The 18,443-nt window shown below is 41.1% G+C and overlaps 1 protein-coding gene across 1 annotated transcript; it reads left to right on the forward strand.

Annotated features, from left to right (window-relative positions):
• The first annotated feature begins 676 nt into the window (after positions 1-676).
• On the forward strand, positions 677-17,053 carry SAMD7 (sterile alpha motif domain containing 7). The gene is made up of 7 exons (XM_044255107.1): positions 677-762; positions 1,634-1,758; positions 5,309-5,387; positions 6,539-7,170; positions 8,277-8,398; positions 13,240-13,350; positions 16,856-17,053. The coding sequence occupies exons 1-7, from the start codon at positions 677-679 to the stop codon at positions 17,051-17,053; spliced, it is 1,353 nt and encodes a 450-aa protein (XP_044111042.1).
• The last annotated feature ends 1,390 nt before the right edge of the window (positions 17,054-18,443 follow it).

Here is an 18,443-nt window from a genome sequence, read left to right on the forward strand (position 1 = left end):
CATTAAGAAGATTTTTCCCCTTCTTTTCTGTTTTATCAATTAAATAAGAATATTTTTCTGAAGATTGAACATATGGGAGAATATATGCATTTGTACCTCTGAAATATGAATATAAAAATAAAAATAAGGGGGGAGGCATCTGGGTGGCTCAGTTGGTTAAGCAGCCAACTCAAGGTTTCTGCTCAGGTCTGATCTCAAGGTGGTGACGTGGAGCCCAATGTCAGGCTCTTTGCTCAGTGCAGTCTGCTTGAGTCCGCCTCTCTTTCCCTCTGCTCCTTTCCTTTCTAAAATAAATAAATAAATCTTTTTAAAAAATCAAAATAGGTTGTAAAAAAGGAGGTTGGTACTTCCAGAATCTTGCAAGGCTGGTTTAATTTTATTATCGCTTGTAGTGTGATGTGGTATTTCCTGTGGGCTCATTAACAAACTCCAAGGACAAATAGATAAATGACTAAGTTCTACAGTTGTACCTGGGTGCTTAAAATGGAGGGGCTTTCATGTAATTTAAAGCTTATTATAGCAGTCTCCCCAAATGTGGGGGAAATACAAAAGGTGTTCATTGTGTTCAAGAAAAAAATCCAATAGTTCACAAAAAGTAGAGTTACTTGTTAACATATCTATCTGATCCCTTCTAGAACTCCATCAGTGGCGAGAGATATTGATGATAAATCCTATGATGGCCATGAACCCTTTGTTGACAGCATCAGGGCAGCAGAGAATGCCACAGGTTCCTTCACCATTTGAACCTCCAACGGCAGACAGGTATTTTTTTCCAGTATACTAATCTGGTCTAAGGAGAAAATGGATGATCATTAACTTTTCAAATGATAATAACTCCAGTGTTGTTTCTTGACTAATGTTATTTCCCTGATTCGTGTCCAGTGCAGTGTCCAGTCAACACACTTCCTGCCACTTCCCATTTGAGGCCTGCTTGATATATTCACTCAACACATAGCTGATGAGCACTTGCCCTGTGACACTGAGAGAGACACAAGCAGGGGAAGCGGGAGAGGGAGAAGCAGACTTCCTGTCAAACAGGGAGCCCGATTCGGGGCTCGATCCCAGGATCGAGATCATGACCTGAGCCGAAGGCAGGTGCTTAACAAGTGAGCCACCCAGGCTCCCCATGTTTTGACATTCTGAGAAGAAAGTCATATCCATTATTTATTGTTGTTCGTGGAGCATCAATAATAAATTTGGACTTCTTGAGACCACTGAAGTTTGGCAAAATAAATAAATTGTCACCCAGGTAGTCAAACCCTGACCCCAGATGGCAAAACCCAATCCAAAGTATGTCCATAACATGGGGAGAGAATGTAGTGATCCAAGCGGTATGTTGGTCACGGGAAATCAGAAAGCAGTATTGATTTGATTAGATCTTGTTTCCAGACATTCTTAAAACGTTCTCTTCTTGCTTTATCTGTCGTGCTATCAGCTGAGTCAGTCTGTCCTTAGGAGTTCTTTCTTATCACCTTTCTACTTAAACCAATAGAGGCTGCAGGATTTTTACATTTCATTTTGGGAAGAGATGATAGAATTCTGTCTGGCAATTAAAAAAGCTCACTGTCTATAAAATGGGAAATTTGTACTATTTTAACATCATTTTATCTACTTTATATCTTTTTTCCCCTAGAGATTTATTGCCTTCCACCGTAGCTCCTCCTGACCCAAGACAGTTTTGCATTCCTTCCCAGTTTGGATCTTCTGCTCTACCAAATGCAAATGTGCCGAACATGTTGTCTAATCGTGTCTACTCAGGTATGGGCAAAAAATGGCTCCAGTCTGTGGAGCAACTGTGACCTGGGCAGCTGCTTTATGCTTGCCATCAAATTTACTGCTAAGTTTTGGTGGCAGAACTCTGTGGCGGTAATACGTGTAGGTTCTGTACTTGCAACCTAGATTTAAATCATGGTTCTGCCACTGTGTGCCTGAGTGTAAGTTGCTTAACTCTTCCAACGATCAAGTTACTGGTGAATAACATGAAAAGGTGCACTATTACTATCTGTCTTATCTTACACGTGAGGAGCTAAGGGGGTCACGAGGAGATGAGATCTGAGAGTTAAAGGGGTTTAGGGCTGTTTGTCTATGTCCTGACAGGTCACTGTGGGAGTTTGCCTTTTATTCTGAGTAAGAAGCAAAGCTTTTGAGGAGTTCAAGCAAAGGAGGCATGTGGTCTGACTTACATTTTACCAGGATCACTCTGGCTGCTGTGTCTGGGACAAACTTGATAGGATCAAAGTTCTGAGGATAAACTGATGGGAGTTAATGGGCTATTAGAATAGCCAAAAGATTATGAGGGGTTGGCCCTGGGTGGTGACAGTTCAAGAGCAACATGTGGTTGGATTCTGTAATTATTTTGAAGGTAGAAATAACAGGTTTTTTTACAGTTTAGAAATTAGCTGTGTGAGAGAGAGGTGTTAAGGAGGACAGCAAAAATTTTGGTCTGAGCAATAGGAAAGGCAGAATTTCTGTGTTGAGGAAGAGTGTGAGAGGAACAGAGTTCTTGGGGTGGAGAGATATCCTAGACAGAGTTCGCTCCTATTATGTTTGAGGCGCCTAACCGACCATCAGTGGGAGATGTCAGGAAGGCAGTTAACTCCCAGAAAGGACTTCTGGAGACAACCTGGAGATATAATTTTGGAAGTCATCAGCATAGATGAGGCTAGATGAGATCACCCACAGAACGAGTGTAGATAGAAGTTAAAAGGGTGATTCTTAGGACACAGAAAAGATCCAAAAGGTGAAAAGGAACAAGCAAGGAAGAAACAGGAAGAGAAACCAGTGAGGTGAGAGGAAACCCAGGACAGCGTGGTGGCCTTGACAGCAAGGGAAGAAGTTGTAAGGAGAGAGAGAGAGCATCTATGTGAAGTGTGCCAAGTAGATGAAAACTAGTGATATATGACTAGATTTAGCTAAGAGGAGCACATTGGTGATCTTGATAAGAGCAGTCAGTAGAGTGGTATCAGTGAAAACATGACTGGTTGGGGGCTCGAGAGAGATTAGGAAGTGAGAATTTCCTCACGATACTGAAGATCAGACTGATGTATCTTATCTCCCCAAAACTATATTCGTGAATTTCTGTTTGTCCTTGCTCTCCAGTTCCAACAACTCTTAGTAGATAAGAACAATGTGAGTGAAAAGTTTGACACAAGAAGAAATATCACTGGTGTCAGGGCCGGTGAAGACCAGCCTGGATTTGAGCGTGCTGTGCATGGATCCATTACAGTGGGATCGGGCAGACAAGCCAGGGCCAGATATGAAACTAGACACACTCCGTGGAGTGATCCAAGGACCAAAAAGGCTGTCCCAACAGTTGATCCAGATTAAAGCCCCTCCTGGCAGCAAGCACCCAGTAAATCTACAGCCCATGGTTACAGACAACACATAAACAGACCAGTTAAATAGTTTCATTGCTGACTCAGAGAGCTTGTCTTAGTGATAAAAAAAATCCAGAAGCTGCAAATATTTGAATATACACAAGCAAGTTGACCACCTGTCTCAGGGACATAGGTCAGGTCTCCTGCCTCAAGGCTGATGTGTAGCAGAGTGAGCCAGGGAAAAGTAAGGGCTGAGTCTTACAGAAACTGAGTTACTAAGTAAGTTAGCAAAACAGAAGCTAAGACAGAAATCTATTTCAAAAACTAGATGTTAGGTAAAGTGGATTATTACAGCTGGACTAGCCCTAAGTTTGATGTCATCTATTTGGGAAAGAGAAAGAAACTTGAAATAGGTTTGATGGTTCCAAATTTCAGAGGGTCCTAGAATCCAAGTAATTAGAACTGTGCCCTCTCTACTGGACTTCTCATGAGAATTTTCTCTGCATCCTTTGCCAGTACCTCCCGGGTCGAAAGTTTCATGCATACCGTCTCCCTAAAGAAGAATACTTTGAAGCCACTGAATTATAAAAATATAGAGCTTTAGAGTTAGGAAGATTTTAGAGGTCACCTCATTTAATCTCTGAATTTTACAAATGACAAATAATCTCCTTTAAAAAGATATAGTACAATTTATTTCAAGATAGGTTATTAATAGGAGTTAAAGGAGATCTTCTAGCTTAGTACAAAGGTTGTACAAGAAACAGTTCTAGCCTGCATGATACTAATCCCCTTGTTAGGGAGAACAGATTTTCATATGTAAAACTATCAGTGAACAAAACTATATTTAATAAGTACAATTTGGGTGTCTATTATGTTAAAGAGTGTTCTGTAGACCTGTGCTGGTCTGTGAGGAGGTTGTGCAAATAAATACATATATAAACTTTTGCAATGATTTGACAGGGTAATTCTCTATTGATCCAGTAATTTTTTTTTCACTTGTATTTGTCCTTGTTTTCATTTCAATTTTATAAAAGTTCATTTTGTTATAATTTTTAAAAGTATTGGTCCATGGGCGCCTGGGTTGCTCAGTGGGTGAAGTCTCTGCCTTCGGCTCCAGTCATGATCTCAGGGTCCTGGGATCGAGTTCCGCATCAGGCTCTCTGCTTAGCAGGGAGCCTGCTCCCCCCCCCCCCCCGCCTACTTGTGATCTCTGTCTGTCAAATAAATAAATAAAATCTTAAAAAAAAAAAAAGTATTGGTCCATGATTGATGATGGATAGAAAGTTTACGAGAAAAACATTTCCCTTTACCATAGATGGTTTGAAAAGCAACATATAGACACTAAGTGCATTAGGAGTACAGAGAAAGAAGATAGTCAATACAGCATAAAGTTACAAAGCAAGAATACAACCTTCAAATCTGTGATGTCGCTGTTATCTCAAGATATTTTAGAAGATTACATAAAGAATGTAATTTCTACCCAACATCATTGAAAACATTTTGGAAAAATTATCTTCCTCAGATACACAAATAAGTCCACATAGAGAGCTTTATATCCGACCCATTAAATCACTGCATTTATTTCCAGACATTTTGAAGCATAAGAAGCACTTATTTACTTTTTTTTTTTAAGGTCAACTAATTTCTCTTATAGCAAAAAAAAAAAAAAAAGTTATCCATTTTTACTTCAAAAACTAGAAGTGAAGAGATCCACAGCTCATTTAATCTTTTTTCCTTTTTGAAGTATGGCAGGAAAATGTCACCAATCATGAGACTGATACTTAAAGAAAAATAAAATTATCTAGTATTTATCATTCCATCACCAAAGTGACCGTAAAATGCTGAATAGCAATTATCTGATACTGTTTCCAACATTGTACTCTACTGGAGGGTTTTGTAGATGCTGTTTTAAATCATTATTTTTTTGTATTATTTTAAAATAAACATTGTTAATTTGTTTGTGGGGTGAGATGATGGTTTTCTTTTTTAAGGTTGGGGCATTTTACCACCTGAATCCATAAAGGCAATGGCCAGAAGAAATGAAATGATTCAAAGGCAGCATACTGCCAGGTAACATAACAGTGTTTTGTTTATTTTCTATTCACTCACTTGTTCGTTTATTCATTTGTTTTAGACACATAGATAAATAGACAGAAAGATAGGTAGACAGAAAAATAGCTAATGACAGAGATAGAGATAGTTTTTGTATACATACACTCATTCATTTGTTATATTTGTTTATTTGTATATATTATACATACCCTAATCATACACTTATTATATTATGTATATTTGATAGATTTATGATTATATACAAAAAGTATTTCAGGAATATTACAAAAAGAAATATATACAAACATAGATTCAGGCTGGTTAAAAGCAAGGTTGGAAATTATGTAATGAAGCAGGTAGATCATAAGAGTTTAACAATGCCTCACAGTTAAAATGCCTACTTGTGATGCCTCTGAAATTCATATCAGCCCTTCTATTTTAAATGACTTCAATTCTGCCCAAACATAGGAGCCACGCTTGCCAACTCCACTTCAGACTCTGTGAGCAGAGCCCAGACAGCCCCACGTCAGTAGCCCCCCACAATGGCCTTCTACTGTAGCAAACTGGAAAGAAAAGACAACAATAATGATAGGGCATGACCCTGGGGTGCAAGAAGGCATTATCCTCAGTTTTCTCATCACTAAACCCCAGGGGGTCCAGGTGATAACCAATAAGCAAAGTAAAGTAAGCAAAGCCCTCAACAAGTCCTCCTACATAACCCCTGCCAGCTGCATTGATTTGTAACAGTTGAGACTTGCATTGACTTACTGCCTGCCTTAAGTCCCACTGTGATTATAGTACATGGTTTAAAAACCTCTTTCCAGAATTTTAGTTTCTTTGAGGATTAATCTCTGGCAAGAAACTACCCTCTGCTATGTTATCCCCATTCCTGCTGAATTTGCCAGACCTATTAGAATTAATGCTTTAAAAACTGGCCTTGCCTTTCCGTTGAGAGATTGAACCAAACCTCTCACCCTCAGATCTTTATTCCAAACTCTCCTTCCCAGTGAATTTTGGGGGAGCTCGTGTTTCCACCCAACACACTTCAGATAAGCAGTGTGAAGACTCAGGAAAAGCAGAGCTCCCATCTCAGAAAAGGCAGAGGTCCCTTAAGACTGTATTTCTAATGGTTTTCTTCAGGTGTATAAAATATATTGTTCTGTTTTTAGGATGGAAATGGAAATGCATGCCATTTACCAACAAAGGAGAATAGAAAAAGTGAACCCCAAGGGACTAGCAGGCCTAGGGATACCATTCCTCTATGGCTCCAGTGTGCCACCTGCCCCAGCCCCCTACCATGGCAGAAGTATGCTTCCTGCTGGTGACCTGCATTTTCATAGAAGCACCCTGAGAAATCTTCAGGGAAACCCTACGCTAGTGGCCACTGGTCCACATTTTCTAGAGAGCTGGGGTCAGAAATGTCGTCGTCTCAGGAGAGGTACAGGGAATCAGAAAGTTCTAGACAGCGATATTGAGAGCTCCAAAAGTCAAGCAGAAGAAAAACTCTTAGGCCAGACTCATGGGATTTCCTATGAAGAGGATGAGTATGCAAAGGAACCAGAGAATGAAGCTCTCAACAACCAGAAGTCAAGTGAAACCAATGAAAAGCCAACTACAGCTCTTGCCAACACCTGTGGGGAGCTTGAGCCCTCCCACAGGAAACCTTGGGGAGCTCATGGTGCGCCTCTAGAAGCAAAGGCCTCCTGGGATGGTACTAAAGAGAAGCCTTCAGAGCAGGGCTTCTCAGCCTGTGGGGAAAAGAATGGTGTTTGCCCTCCAATTCCTCGACCAGTTCTGCCAGGTGGGTGTCAGAGGCCAATGGCAGATCTTAATGAGCCACAGGTCACCAATCCCTAAGTTATTCCGTAATGCTCTATACTCATCATGTTTCCTTAATTCTTTTCTTAGTCCTATTGAGAACTATGTCTTTTTGAAGTCATTTCAATTTATTAGCTCCACTAAAGCCATATTAGTGACATTCGTTTCTATTCCTATGTAGCTATAGAGAGAATTTTCAGCAAAAGCTAGGAAGGCAAGGGTGAGGAAGGGTGGGGAAACCTACCAGCATTTTAAACTAAAATTTTAATTTCATTGGCTGCTAATTTTTTCAACACACAATAGAGGGACTTCTTGCTTTAAAGTATGAATTCTATCTCCCCTGTATTTAACTGTAGAAAACTATGGACAGTGAAACAGAAACATTAACTTTCAATGCCCATTCCTGTGGTGATACCTTCTTACCTAAAAGCATTAGCATACTACCCACCCCACCCAAACACATACTGAATAGTTTTCTAGAACTTCTTTAGACAAAAATATTTTAAAATACTGGGATTTGTGGGGAGGGGAGGGGGGTGTGGTCACTGAACCAACTTCTTGCCTTACAAAGTGTTAATTTGCCATTTTTGAATATGTATCTAAATTCCCGTGTCACCTAGAAAGCATGATAAATCACAAAACATTATAGAACATGATAGTGTTCATCTGGAGAATGAAATCCACATGGCATGTCTCTTGGAATTGCAGAGAAACAGAACAGTCGGCAACTTCTTTGTTTATTTATGATAATGCTGTCATTAAAGATCTTTAGGGGAAGAAAAAGAAAGGACATACTCAACTTTTAAGAAAATATCTCCCAGTCTACGGCCATACCACCCTGAACGTGCTGATCTTGTCTGATTTCGGAAGCTAAGCAGGGTTGGGCCTGTTTAGTACTTGGATGGGAAGAAAACGTCTCTCAGTATCTTTTAAGGAGCATACACATAGATCTATAGGAACCTAAAGGGACCCTCTGTGGTAATAGAATTTGAGGAAATTAAGGTAACCATACATGAAACTGTACTCCTAGCTTCCCCCTTTTCCCTGGAAATTTTATATCACCAAATAATTTCCTTTCCATTTTTAAAGGAGCACACCCACTGGCTACAATTGGGGAAAATGTGTCCTTGGATGAAGATATTCAGAAATGGACTGTGGATGATGTGTACAACTTCATTAGTGGCCTTCCAGGTTGTTCAGACTATGCTCAGGTGACTTAACACTGAAGTGTTTTCATGAAAATAAGACACTTGTAGGAAATATATTTCCTTCCTAATGAGTTCTGTTGAACATGTATTTTTCTCTCAGAGAGAATTCCCAATAATCTGCCCCTTCGTATGTCACTGGTTGAAAGGATAGGAGCCTGGGATCCGTGAAGCTTGGGTCTAGTCCCTGCACCCCATTTCAGGGGAGGCTGGTAGAGCCATGTCTGTCTGGCTTGTTTCTGTTCTCTCAAGACTCCCAGGAGGTTGGACTTCACCCCAAATTAAAAGATTCAGTGGACAAACATCCAAAAACAGGGAGAAATGTCTACTACATTCCCTAGTCTTCTGTATAACAAATACTTTGGGTGTACACACTTCTGTACCAGAAGTTTAAGGCTACTCATAATAGGTAACAGAAATATTCTTCATTCTGAAAAGGGTAACAGGACAATAGATCTGAAAAAATAAGTTAACTCTTCTAAAATTCTATATGTATGCTGGGGTAACATACAAAAGTGCGTACACACAGATAATTAAATCTGGTAGATAAAATACTATTTTTTTTAGTTATAATGAACTGTCGGGAGAGTTGGAAAGAAGACTAGTTTCACTCATATGGGAAAATAAGTTGGCCAGTTTTTAGAGTTTATGTCAGTGCTATATTTTTGTACATAAATTTTATTTTTTAAAGTGCTTTATTTTTTTAAAATATTTTATTTGTTTATTTGAGAGAGAGAGAGAAAGAGAGCACAAGCCAGGAGGAGCAGCAGAGGCTAGAGGGAGAAACAGATTACCTGCTGAGCAAGGACCACCGCCCCCCCCCGATGTAGGACTTGATCCTAGGACCCTAAGATCATGACCTGAGCCAAAGGTAGCCGCTTAACTGACTGAGCCACCCAGGCATCCCTGCAAGTGATATAATAACACAATTTTAAGTAACAATTTGCCTAGTAAATCTGGTGTCATTATCTTTGGTTTATATATTAAAGGAAAAGAAAGCAAGGAAAGGACATTATAATTGAACATAATTAACAGATGTTAAAAATAACTTTTTTCAGCTATCAGTGTTGTGATCATTTTTTACTTCATTGTAATGCTGTCAATTCTTCTACATTTTCTTTTTTTTTTTTTTTCTGTTTATGGGACTTATGGAAAAATTAGCGTACTCATTAAGAGTATGGCTTATGAAACCAGGAAGGACAAGTGCAAAACCTGGCTTTCATGTTTTCTGGACATGTGACCTGGGACAAGTTGCCTATCTTCTTGGTACACAGTTAATCATCTGTAAAATGGGTATACTTGTATAATATATTCTCAAAGGATTGTTGTAAGCCATGAAGAGGGCCTCACACTTTATAAGTACTTGATAAACATTAATTTCATCATTCTAGCAGAGGCTCCTCAAGAGAACAGAACCGCAGCTTACTTACGAAGCAAGCTGTATTCTTCAAGTCACCCACCTTGTCTTTTTGAATACTTGATGAAAATTCCTGTCCTGTTCTCTCCTATTCAGCAAGTATAACATTATTGTTTTACTAGTCATTCACCATGGGGTAATCACTTTTTAAATTTATCTGTGCCATGCATCAAGTGCCTCATCAACCACTAGGAAAGTTATGAAATTTTGATAACAGCCAGAAATAAGCAACCCTGTGTGTAATGAACATGTGATCTCTGACTTCCAGTGGACAGAATCTATTTGAACCCTCATCATTCTTAATCAGACATAAAAGTGCTCTTGATAATAACCACTCTTGTGACAAATGATGCCACGTGTGCATTTCATACTTTATCATCCTCCACATCCTCTTGCGGACACACAGAAGTCACATAAACACGAGTACCCCAAACTTGGCTGACTCATTATCTCTCACCAACAGGATGTCAGTGCTCCTTTCCCCACCCCGAGAAGTGGTACAATTATTTCTAGGTGTTTCTCAAACGTGGCTAGGATCAAGTTCTGCTCTCGCTTCCTCGTTAGTCTATTGCCTCCCTGGGACTGCTGGCAAAATCAGCTGCAGAAAGGCCACTGCCTTACTGGGCACGACCCGCCATGCTCAGTGACAGTACGGTGTGAAACAGAGAGAATGTCCCTGGACACAACAGAGAGCAACAAGTATCAAAGCAGCACAACTCAGGCGCAGCTACCACTAAATCCCTTGTCTAGTATATCACAGCCTGGGGCTACCCTGGAGTTGCACTCCCTGTCCTCCCCCACATCCCCCAACCCTGTCCTCTTCCTCATCTCTGCCTTAGGTGGCTACACAGCAGCCTCCCACTACCTGCTTTCTGCAGGTATCAAAAGAAATCTGGAAGAAAAGAACCACAACTAGACCCCGAGGCTCCTATGCGAATGAGTTCTTTTAAACAGATGTAGAAAAGGGGTTGGTAGCTCACTTGTTCAGGGATGTCCAGGAGATGTTCCAACAGATCTTATTTGTCTGTTTGTTTTAATGTTCAGTTAGTCACTGTACAGTACATATCATTAATTTTTGATGTAGTGCTCAATGATTCTTAATTGTTCTAGGTGACTCAATGGTAAAATATTCTCTGTCTAAAAATAACTGAAATCACTAAAATTATGTGTATGTTTATAGGGTGCTCTTCAACTACTGTGTTGAGAATGAGGGGGGAGGGACATCCAAGTGACAGTGGAAAGTTCTGCAACTTTGCCTTGGGGCCAGGTTCCGCCACCAGGGCTGAGGGTCAGGCCATGCCTGCCAACCTGCCTGGGTTTGAAAATGTATCCCTTCCCTGAAGAGTGAGGCATCTGACAGTGAGTTTACAACTGAGGGGGCTGGTGAGGTGGAAGTGAGGCAAAGGAGGAATTTCCAGGAGAAGGGCCAGGAACCAGAAAGAATTTAGCACAGTTGGGATTTCAAGAGTAGTTCCTGGTAGCACAGAGAACCAAGGTAGGACAGGTGAGAATGGCAGGACAGGAGGCTGGAATAGGGGAAGGTGCCAGGTCACCAAGAGCTGGGGACACCCTGTGAGGGATTATGACTTTATCCTGAAAGCAGATGTGGTTTTAAGCATGAGTGGCATGCCTAGCTTTTTATTTCAGAAAAGTTACTTAGGTTGCTTTTATGAAAATAGGTTGAAGGTGGCAAGGCTAGTAGGGAAGCCCTAGACCCAGGGTAGCACCAGATGGGTAGGTAGATAAGAACACCATCTAGGACGCCTGCATGGCTCAGGCAGTGAAGCATCTGCCTGCGGCTCAGGTCATGATCGCAGGGGAGTCTGCTTGTCTCTCTCCCTCTGCCCCCACACCACACCACTGGTGTGCTTGCTCTGATAGAGAGAGAGAGAGAGAAATAAGATAAATAAAATCTTAAAAAGAAAAAAAGACAACTATCTAAAAGGCAGAATTAGCATGATGCAGTTTCTAAGTCTCAGGGAGACTTTAGCATAGAAAGACATTCACTGAGGCCAAAGACTGAGGTAAGTCAGGAAAACCTAAGAGGACCTAAAGTAGAAGCCTCAGAAACCCAAACAGAGAAGGATTTGGATAAAGAAATGGTAGCCTCAGTAGAGTCCCCAGGAGGGAGATGCCTCACAAAGGCAAGGAAGACCATTTTTCATGAAAAAGTGGTCAACGATGTCAAATGCAGCCAGGAGCACATCTGTGGTTAGGTTGCTGGGCAGAAATAGAAGAAGTTCATTTTTGGTGTTTTTATTTTTTTTTTTAAGATTTTATTTATTTATTTGAGAGAGAGAGAAATAGCAAGAGAGAGCAAAGCAGGAGGGTGGGGCGGAGGGAGAAAGGGAGAAACAGGTTCCCCACTGAGCAGGGAGTCCCAGGACACTGGGATCATGACCTGACTTGAGGCAGATGCTTAACCGACTGAGCCACCCAGGTGCCCCAAAGAAGCTCTGCTCTGCTCTTCTCTTCTCTTCTCTGCTCTTCTCTTTTCTCTTCTCTGCTCTTCTCTCCACTCCTCTCCTCTCCCCTTTTTTCTTTCTTCCTTCCTTCCTTTTTCCTTTTTTCTTTCTTTCCTTTCCTTTCTTTTCCTTTCCTTTCCTTTTCTTTCTTTCCTTCCTTCTTTTTTCAATTAGGAAGTTATATGGTCTGCTAAAAATGAGGGAGAATTCTGTAAGGTCTTAAGCTTGAAGAGTGTGAAGAAAGCTTGAAAATAGAAAAAACAGATCACATCAGTAAATATAGGATTGCTGGGCAGATTGAAGCTGGAGATCATGAAGTTACAGGGCTGCCAGTCTGCCCAGATTTTTTGATTCACCTTTTTATCTGCCTGGCATCTTTGTCCACCAGCAACCTTCCTAGTTTCTGAAAGAAAGGAAGGCGTGATGGCATCCACTCCACAGTCAGAACAGAGAGGGCCCCAGAAAGGCCCAGAATGATGGTTCTCACCAGCATTATCTCTCCTCCCCTTGCCATTCATCCAAGGCAGTGGACAGAGGCTGTATCTGTCTATGTGAAAAGTGAAATTTGTCTGCCATTATCTTTACCCACAATCCTTTACTCAGTCTGTTTGTGCATTCATTGAATTGTCCAGCAACATTTATTGCATATCTACTACGTGCCAGCCATGGCATTACAGGGCCACTGGTAAATAAGACACTGACCTGCCCTCAAATAATACCTACTCCAGGATGGACTTGAGTCCCATAAACAGAGTTATAATGTGCTCTAAGAGTAATGAAAGAACACAGACAACTTGCCACCAGAGCACAGAAAAGAGAATGGTATAAAATGAGAAATTTTATAATATTTAGTGTCAGCCTCAAGCAGCCTTAATGTTTCCTCCAAAACTTAAATACCTATATACAAAACAAGAATTTTTTTAAAACTCATAGAGACAAAGTTAACACCTTTTGTATTTAATAAGGTATTTAAAGATCATGCAATTGATGGGGAAACCTTGCCGTTACTCACAGAGGAGCATCTCCGAAGCACTCTGGGATTAAAGCTAGGACCGGCACTAAAGATTCAATCACAGGTATGCTGAGTTCTTGTAACTAAATATGCATTAATGGTATGAGACTTAAAAGAAATCTGTTATTTAATTTTTCTCCCGTTGTAGTATGCACAATACCTATTTGACCTCTTTATGAAAAATTGCCTCTGTGGGTGGGGACATGATAGGAGCGAGGGAACCCGAAAGCTTTGGATGGAGTAGTGGTACATGTTCCTAGCTATAGCTGGAAGGCATAAAGCAATGGTGTGCTGGTTAATGCTTAACAACTAGTTCTCTTCAAACACAAAATGAACGCTGATTTGTAGCATTTCATTTCTATAGGGCAAAAATCCCAATCTGACTGACAAACTCCTAATGTAATGCCACTGAATACAGAATTGGGAAGAAATGCACAGCAGTACCCCATTTGCAAATATTTTCTCTATTTGAAGGGACCTAAATGAACTCAGGAGTAAAGATAATAATAAATAACAGTATGAGGCATCTGGGTGGCTTAGCCAGTTAAGGGTCTAACTTGATTTCGGCTCAGGTCATGATCTCAGGGCTGTGAAATTAAACCCCACATTGGGCTCTGTGCTGGGTGTGGAGTCAGCGTAAGATTCTCCCTCTCCCTCTCCCCCTCCCCCTGCTTGCACGTGCACATCCACTCTCTAAACTAGTAATAGTAGTAATAATAGTAAAATAATTCAGTAGAAACAATTAAGAAGTGAGGAGTTTTTGAATATTTATTACTCGAGTTTTCAATATAATGTATTTAATTGTAAGTTTACCATAATTTAACTTCTAATAATGCCATGCTTAACAACTGGCTTGCAAACTTCCAAGGAGTTTCTCAACTGGCTCTTGAGACTGGAACAAGCTGACTCTAGCTCACCGCTTCTTGCCATCTCCACTGCTTCATTTGGGACTAATGCTCCATTATCTGTCCTTGGATTACTGCTTTAGCCTTCTGTTCTCTCTGCTCTGCCCTTGCCTTCCCCAGCATCTAGCCACAAAGCAGTTATGGATGATCCTTCTAATACATAATACAGATCATGTCTCCCTTCTCAAAAGTCTGCCTTAGCTCCCCATCTCCTTTAGAGGAAAAGCCAAAGATCTGTAATATTTGTGCTCCTATCCACCCACCACTATCCTTAAATTCCTGACCTCATCTTCTACTTATGTACCCTCCCTCCCCTGCAGTTACTGCTTTTGACCAGTTGCCTCTAGACGCTGCTTGAACATGTGGGCACACTCCACCTTAGGGCTGTTCCCTCTGCCTGGGATGCTCTTCCCCCGATACCTTCGTGCTTTCCTCCCTCCTCTCCTTCATCTGTGCTCCACATACCTGCCTAATGAAGCTTGCTCAGATCACCCTATTTAAAAGTGTACACAGCCTAACCCCCATGCATACTGCTGCTATCCCTTTTCTGCTCTTCTTTTTTCCTCCTTAGCACTTATAGATCATACTATATAACTCATTTATTATATTCATATTTATTGTTGATTTCCCCCACCCCACTAGAATGTAAGCTCCACAAGAGCATAGATACTTATCTGTTTTGTTGACCGATGTATTCTTAGAATATGCAAGACCAATAAATAGGTCAAAAATTATTTACTGAAAGAGTGAGTTTCCTAAAAGTGAAGCCAAGAAGCATCAGCTAATTCTTCCCAGAATTTATACAGGACTGCACTTTTCTACAATGCTTGTTTTATGCAAAGTACAATGAGATTTGAAAATATCCTTCAAAAACCATTCTTATCTGCTTAAAAATTTTAGGGCAAAAAAGTTCTTTATTTCATGTAAATACTTTCATGTTTCCATTGGTATTCTTTTTTTCAGCTTCTTATTTTGGAACAATTTTAGATATAGAAAAGTTGCAAAGATACTACAGAGAATTCACCCAGCTTTTTTTAACGTTAACATCTTACATAATGTGGCACATTTGTCAAAACTAAGAAGTTAACATCAGTACAATGTGGCCTTCATTTTTTAAAGATTTTATGTATGTATGTATGTATGTATGTATGTATGTATTTAAGAGAGAGCCAGAGAGTGCAGGAGCAGGGGTGGAGGCAGAGGGAGGGGCAGTGGACAAGCAGACTCTCCGCTGAGCAGGGAGCCCAGTGCGGTTGATCCCAGGACATTCAGATCATCACCTGAGCTGAAGTCAGTGATTAACAGACTGAGCCACCCAGGCACCCCATGTTCACTTTTAAATAATTTATTTTTCTTTAATGAGGATACTGTATCTCTTGGCATACTTTATAATGACACTGCAGGATTTTTTCCTCAATCTGATTTTCTTTAGCTTTAATTTATCATTTAGGTTTTTTTGTTTGTTTGTTTTCTTTTCTTTTGTTTTATTTTGGTCCTTACAATGTGGCTAACTCCAAGTAATTCTTTCCCCCCCACCCCCACCTTGACTATAGTTGTCATACAATGTTCTCCAAGTCTTCTCGCTTGCCATTAGTATTAACCGTGAATCATTTTCTGAGGGCTGTAGTCATTTCTTTGGCTCCCACCTGACATGTCTCAGTGCCTCCATAGAGCTGAGCTCTAATGTCCAAGCTCCTTCTGCCTGCACGACAGGACAGGGCTCCCACAGGAGTTGTGGGGGAAGGTCTGACTGATGCCAGACATTCCACCAAATGCAACAGTTGTAGAGTCCTTGGGATTGAGAACTTCCAGGCATCCAATTGAAGTAGCATAATTGGAAGGTTCTGGGTAACATCTGGAAGACCCAGGAAGTGAGCAGGCATGAGTTCATCAATGGATAAGATAACAAAGTCTCAATCTCCAAAATGGGAAGCAGGGGCAAAATTCCATTACAGTGAGCCCTGCTAAGAAGGAGACTCCCCCTCAGAAAACCAGAAACTAAGAAGGTGGACCTGGACAAGGCATACAAGGAAAGGGATAGAAGAGGAAAGAGTTACTAGAATTTGAGAACCCAGATATTATTAGAATGGAAGAAGCTGGGTTTGAGCTATGATAATGTGAACAACATAGAAATTGCCTGGGTCCCCTTGAGGGTTAGGTTTGTGTAGGAGCCCAGTGGATGATACTGGGGCATTGAGGCCCAAGTGGCAGTGTTTATGTCTCAACACTAAGCCAACTTAAAGCCAGCTGTGTGCTGAAGTCGTCTAAAGAATTACAGCCTGGGCTTGGAGAGGTTACCAGTTGGCCATTAGTAAACATGGAACGGTGTGTCTGTAGGATCTCTTGCAGGACTGTTTGAAAAGGATGAGGTGGACTGAACTCAGAATAAAATAATAGTATACACAGATGAACCACAGCAGACCTGGGAATGGGAATTTGGAAGTTACTACCCCCTTCATATCTAGTATTACAGTAATAAACACTGTATGCTACTGAGAGAAATAAAAAGCCCACCATGTCCTAGAACTGTGTCCCTCACAACTATTACAGATGACCCATGCCTGAAATTACCTCAACCTCCCTGCCCTCTGTGGCTAAGCAGAGTGTGTTGGGTTACTGGAAGAATCTCTAGCCTTAACTACTGTCACCATTTTGTCTTCAAAGGTATCTCAGCATGTGGAAAGTATGTTGTACAAGAAAAGTCTTTCACTTCCTACCAATACAAAACAAGCATTTGATCAACCAGCACATACAACTCCTCTTTTGGATTTTAATTCCTGGGGTGATAATACATTAGACATCCCTTGTTCCCAGGATATAACAATTCCTAAAGGAATTGAACGAGATAGCGTGAGAAATTAAAACCCTCAAGGAGTAAGAACGGCCTTAATCAGTTTTCCAAAGAGTCCAGGACATTCTGAAAGGTGTGTGAGGGTTTCCCGGGATGAGATGGAGGCTGGGAGGGAGAGAAGCCAGCCCACCTGGAGCTCTTAGAGACCTTGCCTGAAAGGCTTCCTAAAGTAACCTCAGAACAAAGTGGCTGGAGGTGTATCCTTGGAAGCAAATGCTAAATGAAGGAGAGAAATTGCAAACACCAAAACAAGCTACAGTAGGATGTTTCCATGTGGAAATCTCTGAAGAAGCCAAAAGAACCTGTATTGCATAAAAGAGCTCCTTATGTCTCTTCACTCATTTCCCATCCCCCAACCCAGAAAGAGACAAAGGCAACCTCCAGCAGTTGAAAGGAGGTAGAAGAAAAAGTGGCGAAGTGCAAAAAGGAGGAGACGTTGAAGTGCAAAAAGGGGGAGACGTTGACGGCAGGGCCTCCACTTTTTCTCATTTCAGGCTTCCAGGCTGAAGAAGGACCATGTTAGGGAAAAACAGAAACTTGGTTGGAACTTTAAGTTCAGAGTGACTGTTACTCAGCATTTTCTTTCTGACATGGAACTATGTTATGACTAAAAATAACTACTGGTTATCTGAGAGGGAGATGAAAAGCCATACTGCCCACCTCAGATTTCACCAGAGGGGTGGGGAAGAGTTATCTCTGCAAGCAGGTTTGAGTTGGCAGGAGGGAGGGAAGAAGATGAAAGTGGCTTTCTGCTTGTCCCTGTGGAGTGCCTTTCAACCTCCCATTTGACAGAAAGTCTCTGAAAGAATATACAAAGAACTGCTAGGAGTTTGCTCAAAGTGGGCCCGGTAACAGGGATGTGAGGGAAACTGACTGCATACCCTCTTCTACGTTTTAAATGTCTAACAATGAGAATGCATTTTTTATTTTAAAATTTACATTCAAAATAAGAAACTATAGCAGGCAGCCTCTGGGATAGCCCCCAATGATCCCTGCTTCCTGGCACTCATGTCCTTGTGTAATGCCCTCCCCTCTGACATGGGTTAGACTTACTGACTCTTTTAATGAACACAATATGGAAAACATGATGAGTGGCACATCTGTGGGTCTGTCTGTCTTCCTCTCCCTTTGAAATTCCTACTCTTGAAGAAGCCAGCTTCTGTGTCCAAAGGCAGCCCTGCAGAGAGGCCTGAGTGATTGAACATGGAAATGAATCTTCTGAGTTCTGTCAACAGCCACACTATGGAATTTGAAGGTGGCTCCTCCCCATTCAAGCCTTGAAATGGCATTACACACAGCTCCTGCCCCAGCTCAATGGAGGTCTTGAACGAGAGGCCCCAGCTAAGCTGCTCCTGGATTCCTGACCCACAGGAACTGCAAAATAATAAATGTGTTATTTTC

Source organism: Neovison vison, chromosome 6 (assembly GCF_020171115.1).
Source record: "Neovison vison isolate M4711 chromosome 6, ASM_NN_V1, whole genome shotgun sequence".
NCBI classification, from domain to species: Eukaryota; Metazoa; Chordata; class Mammalia; order Carnivora; family Mustelidae; genus Neogale; species Neogale vison.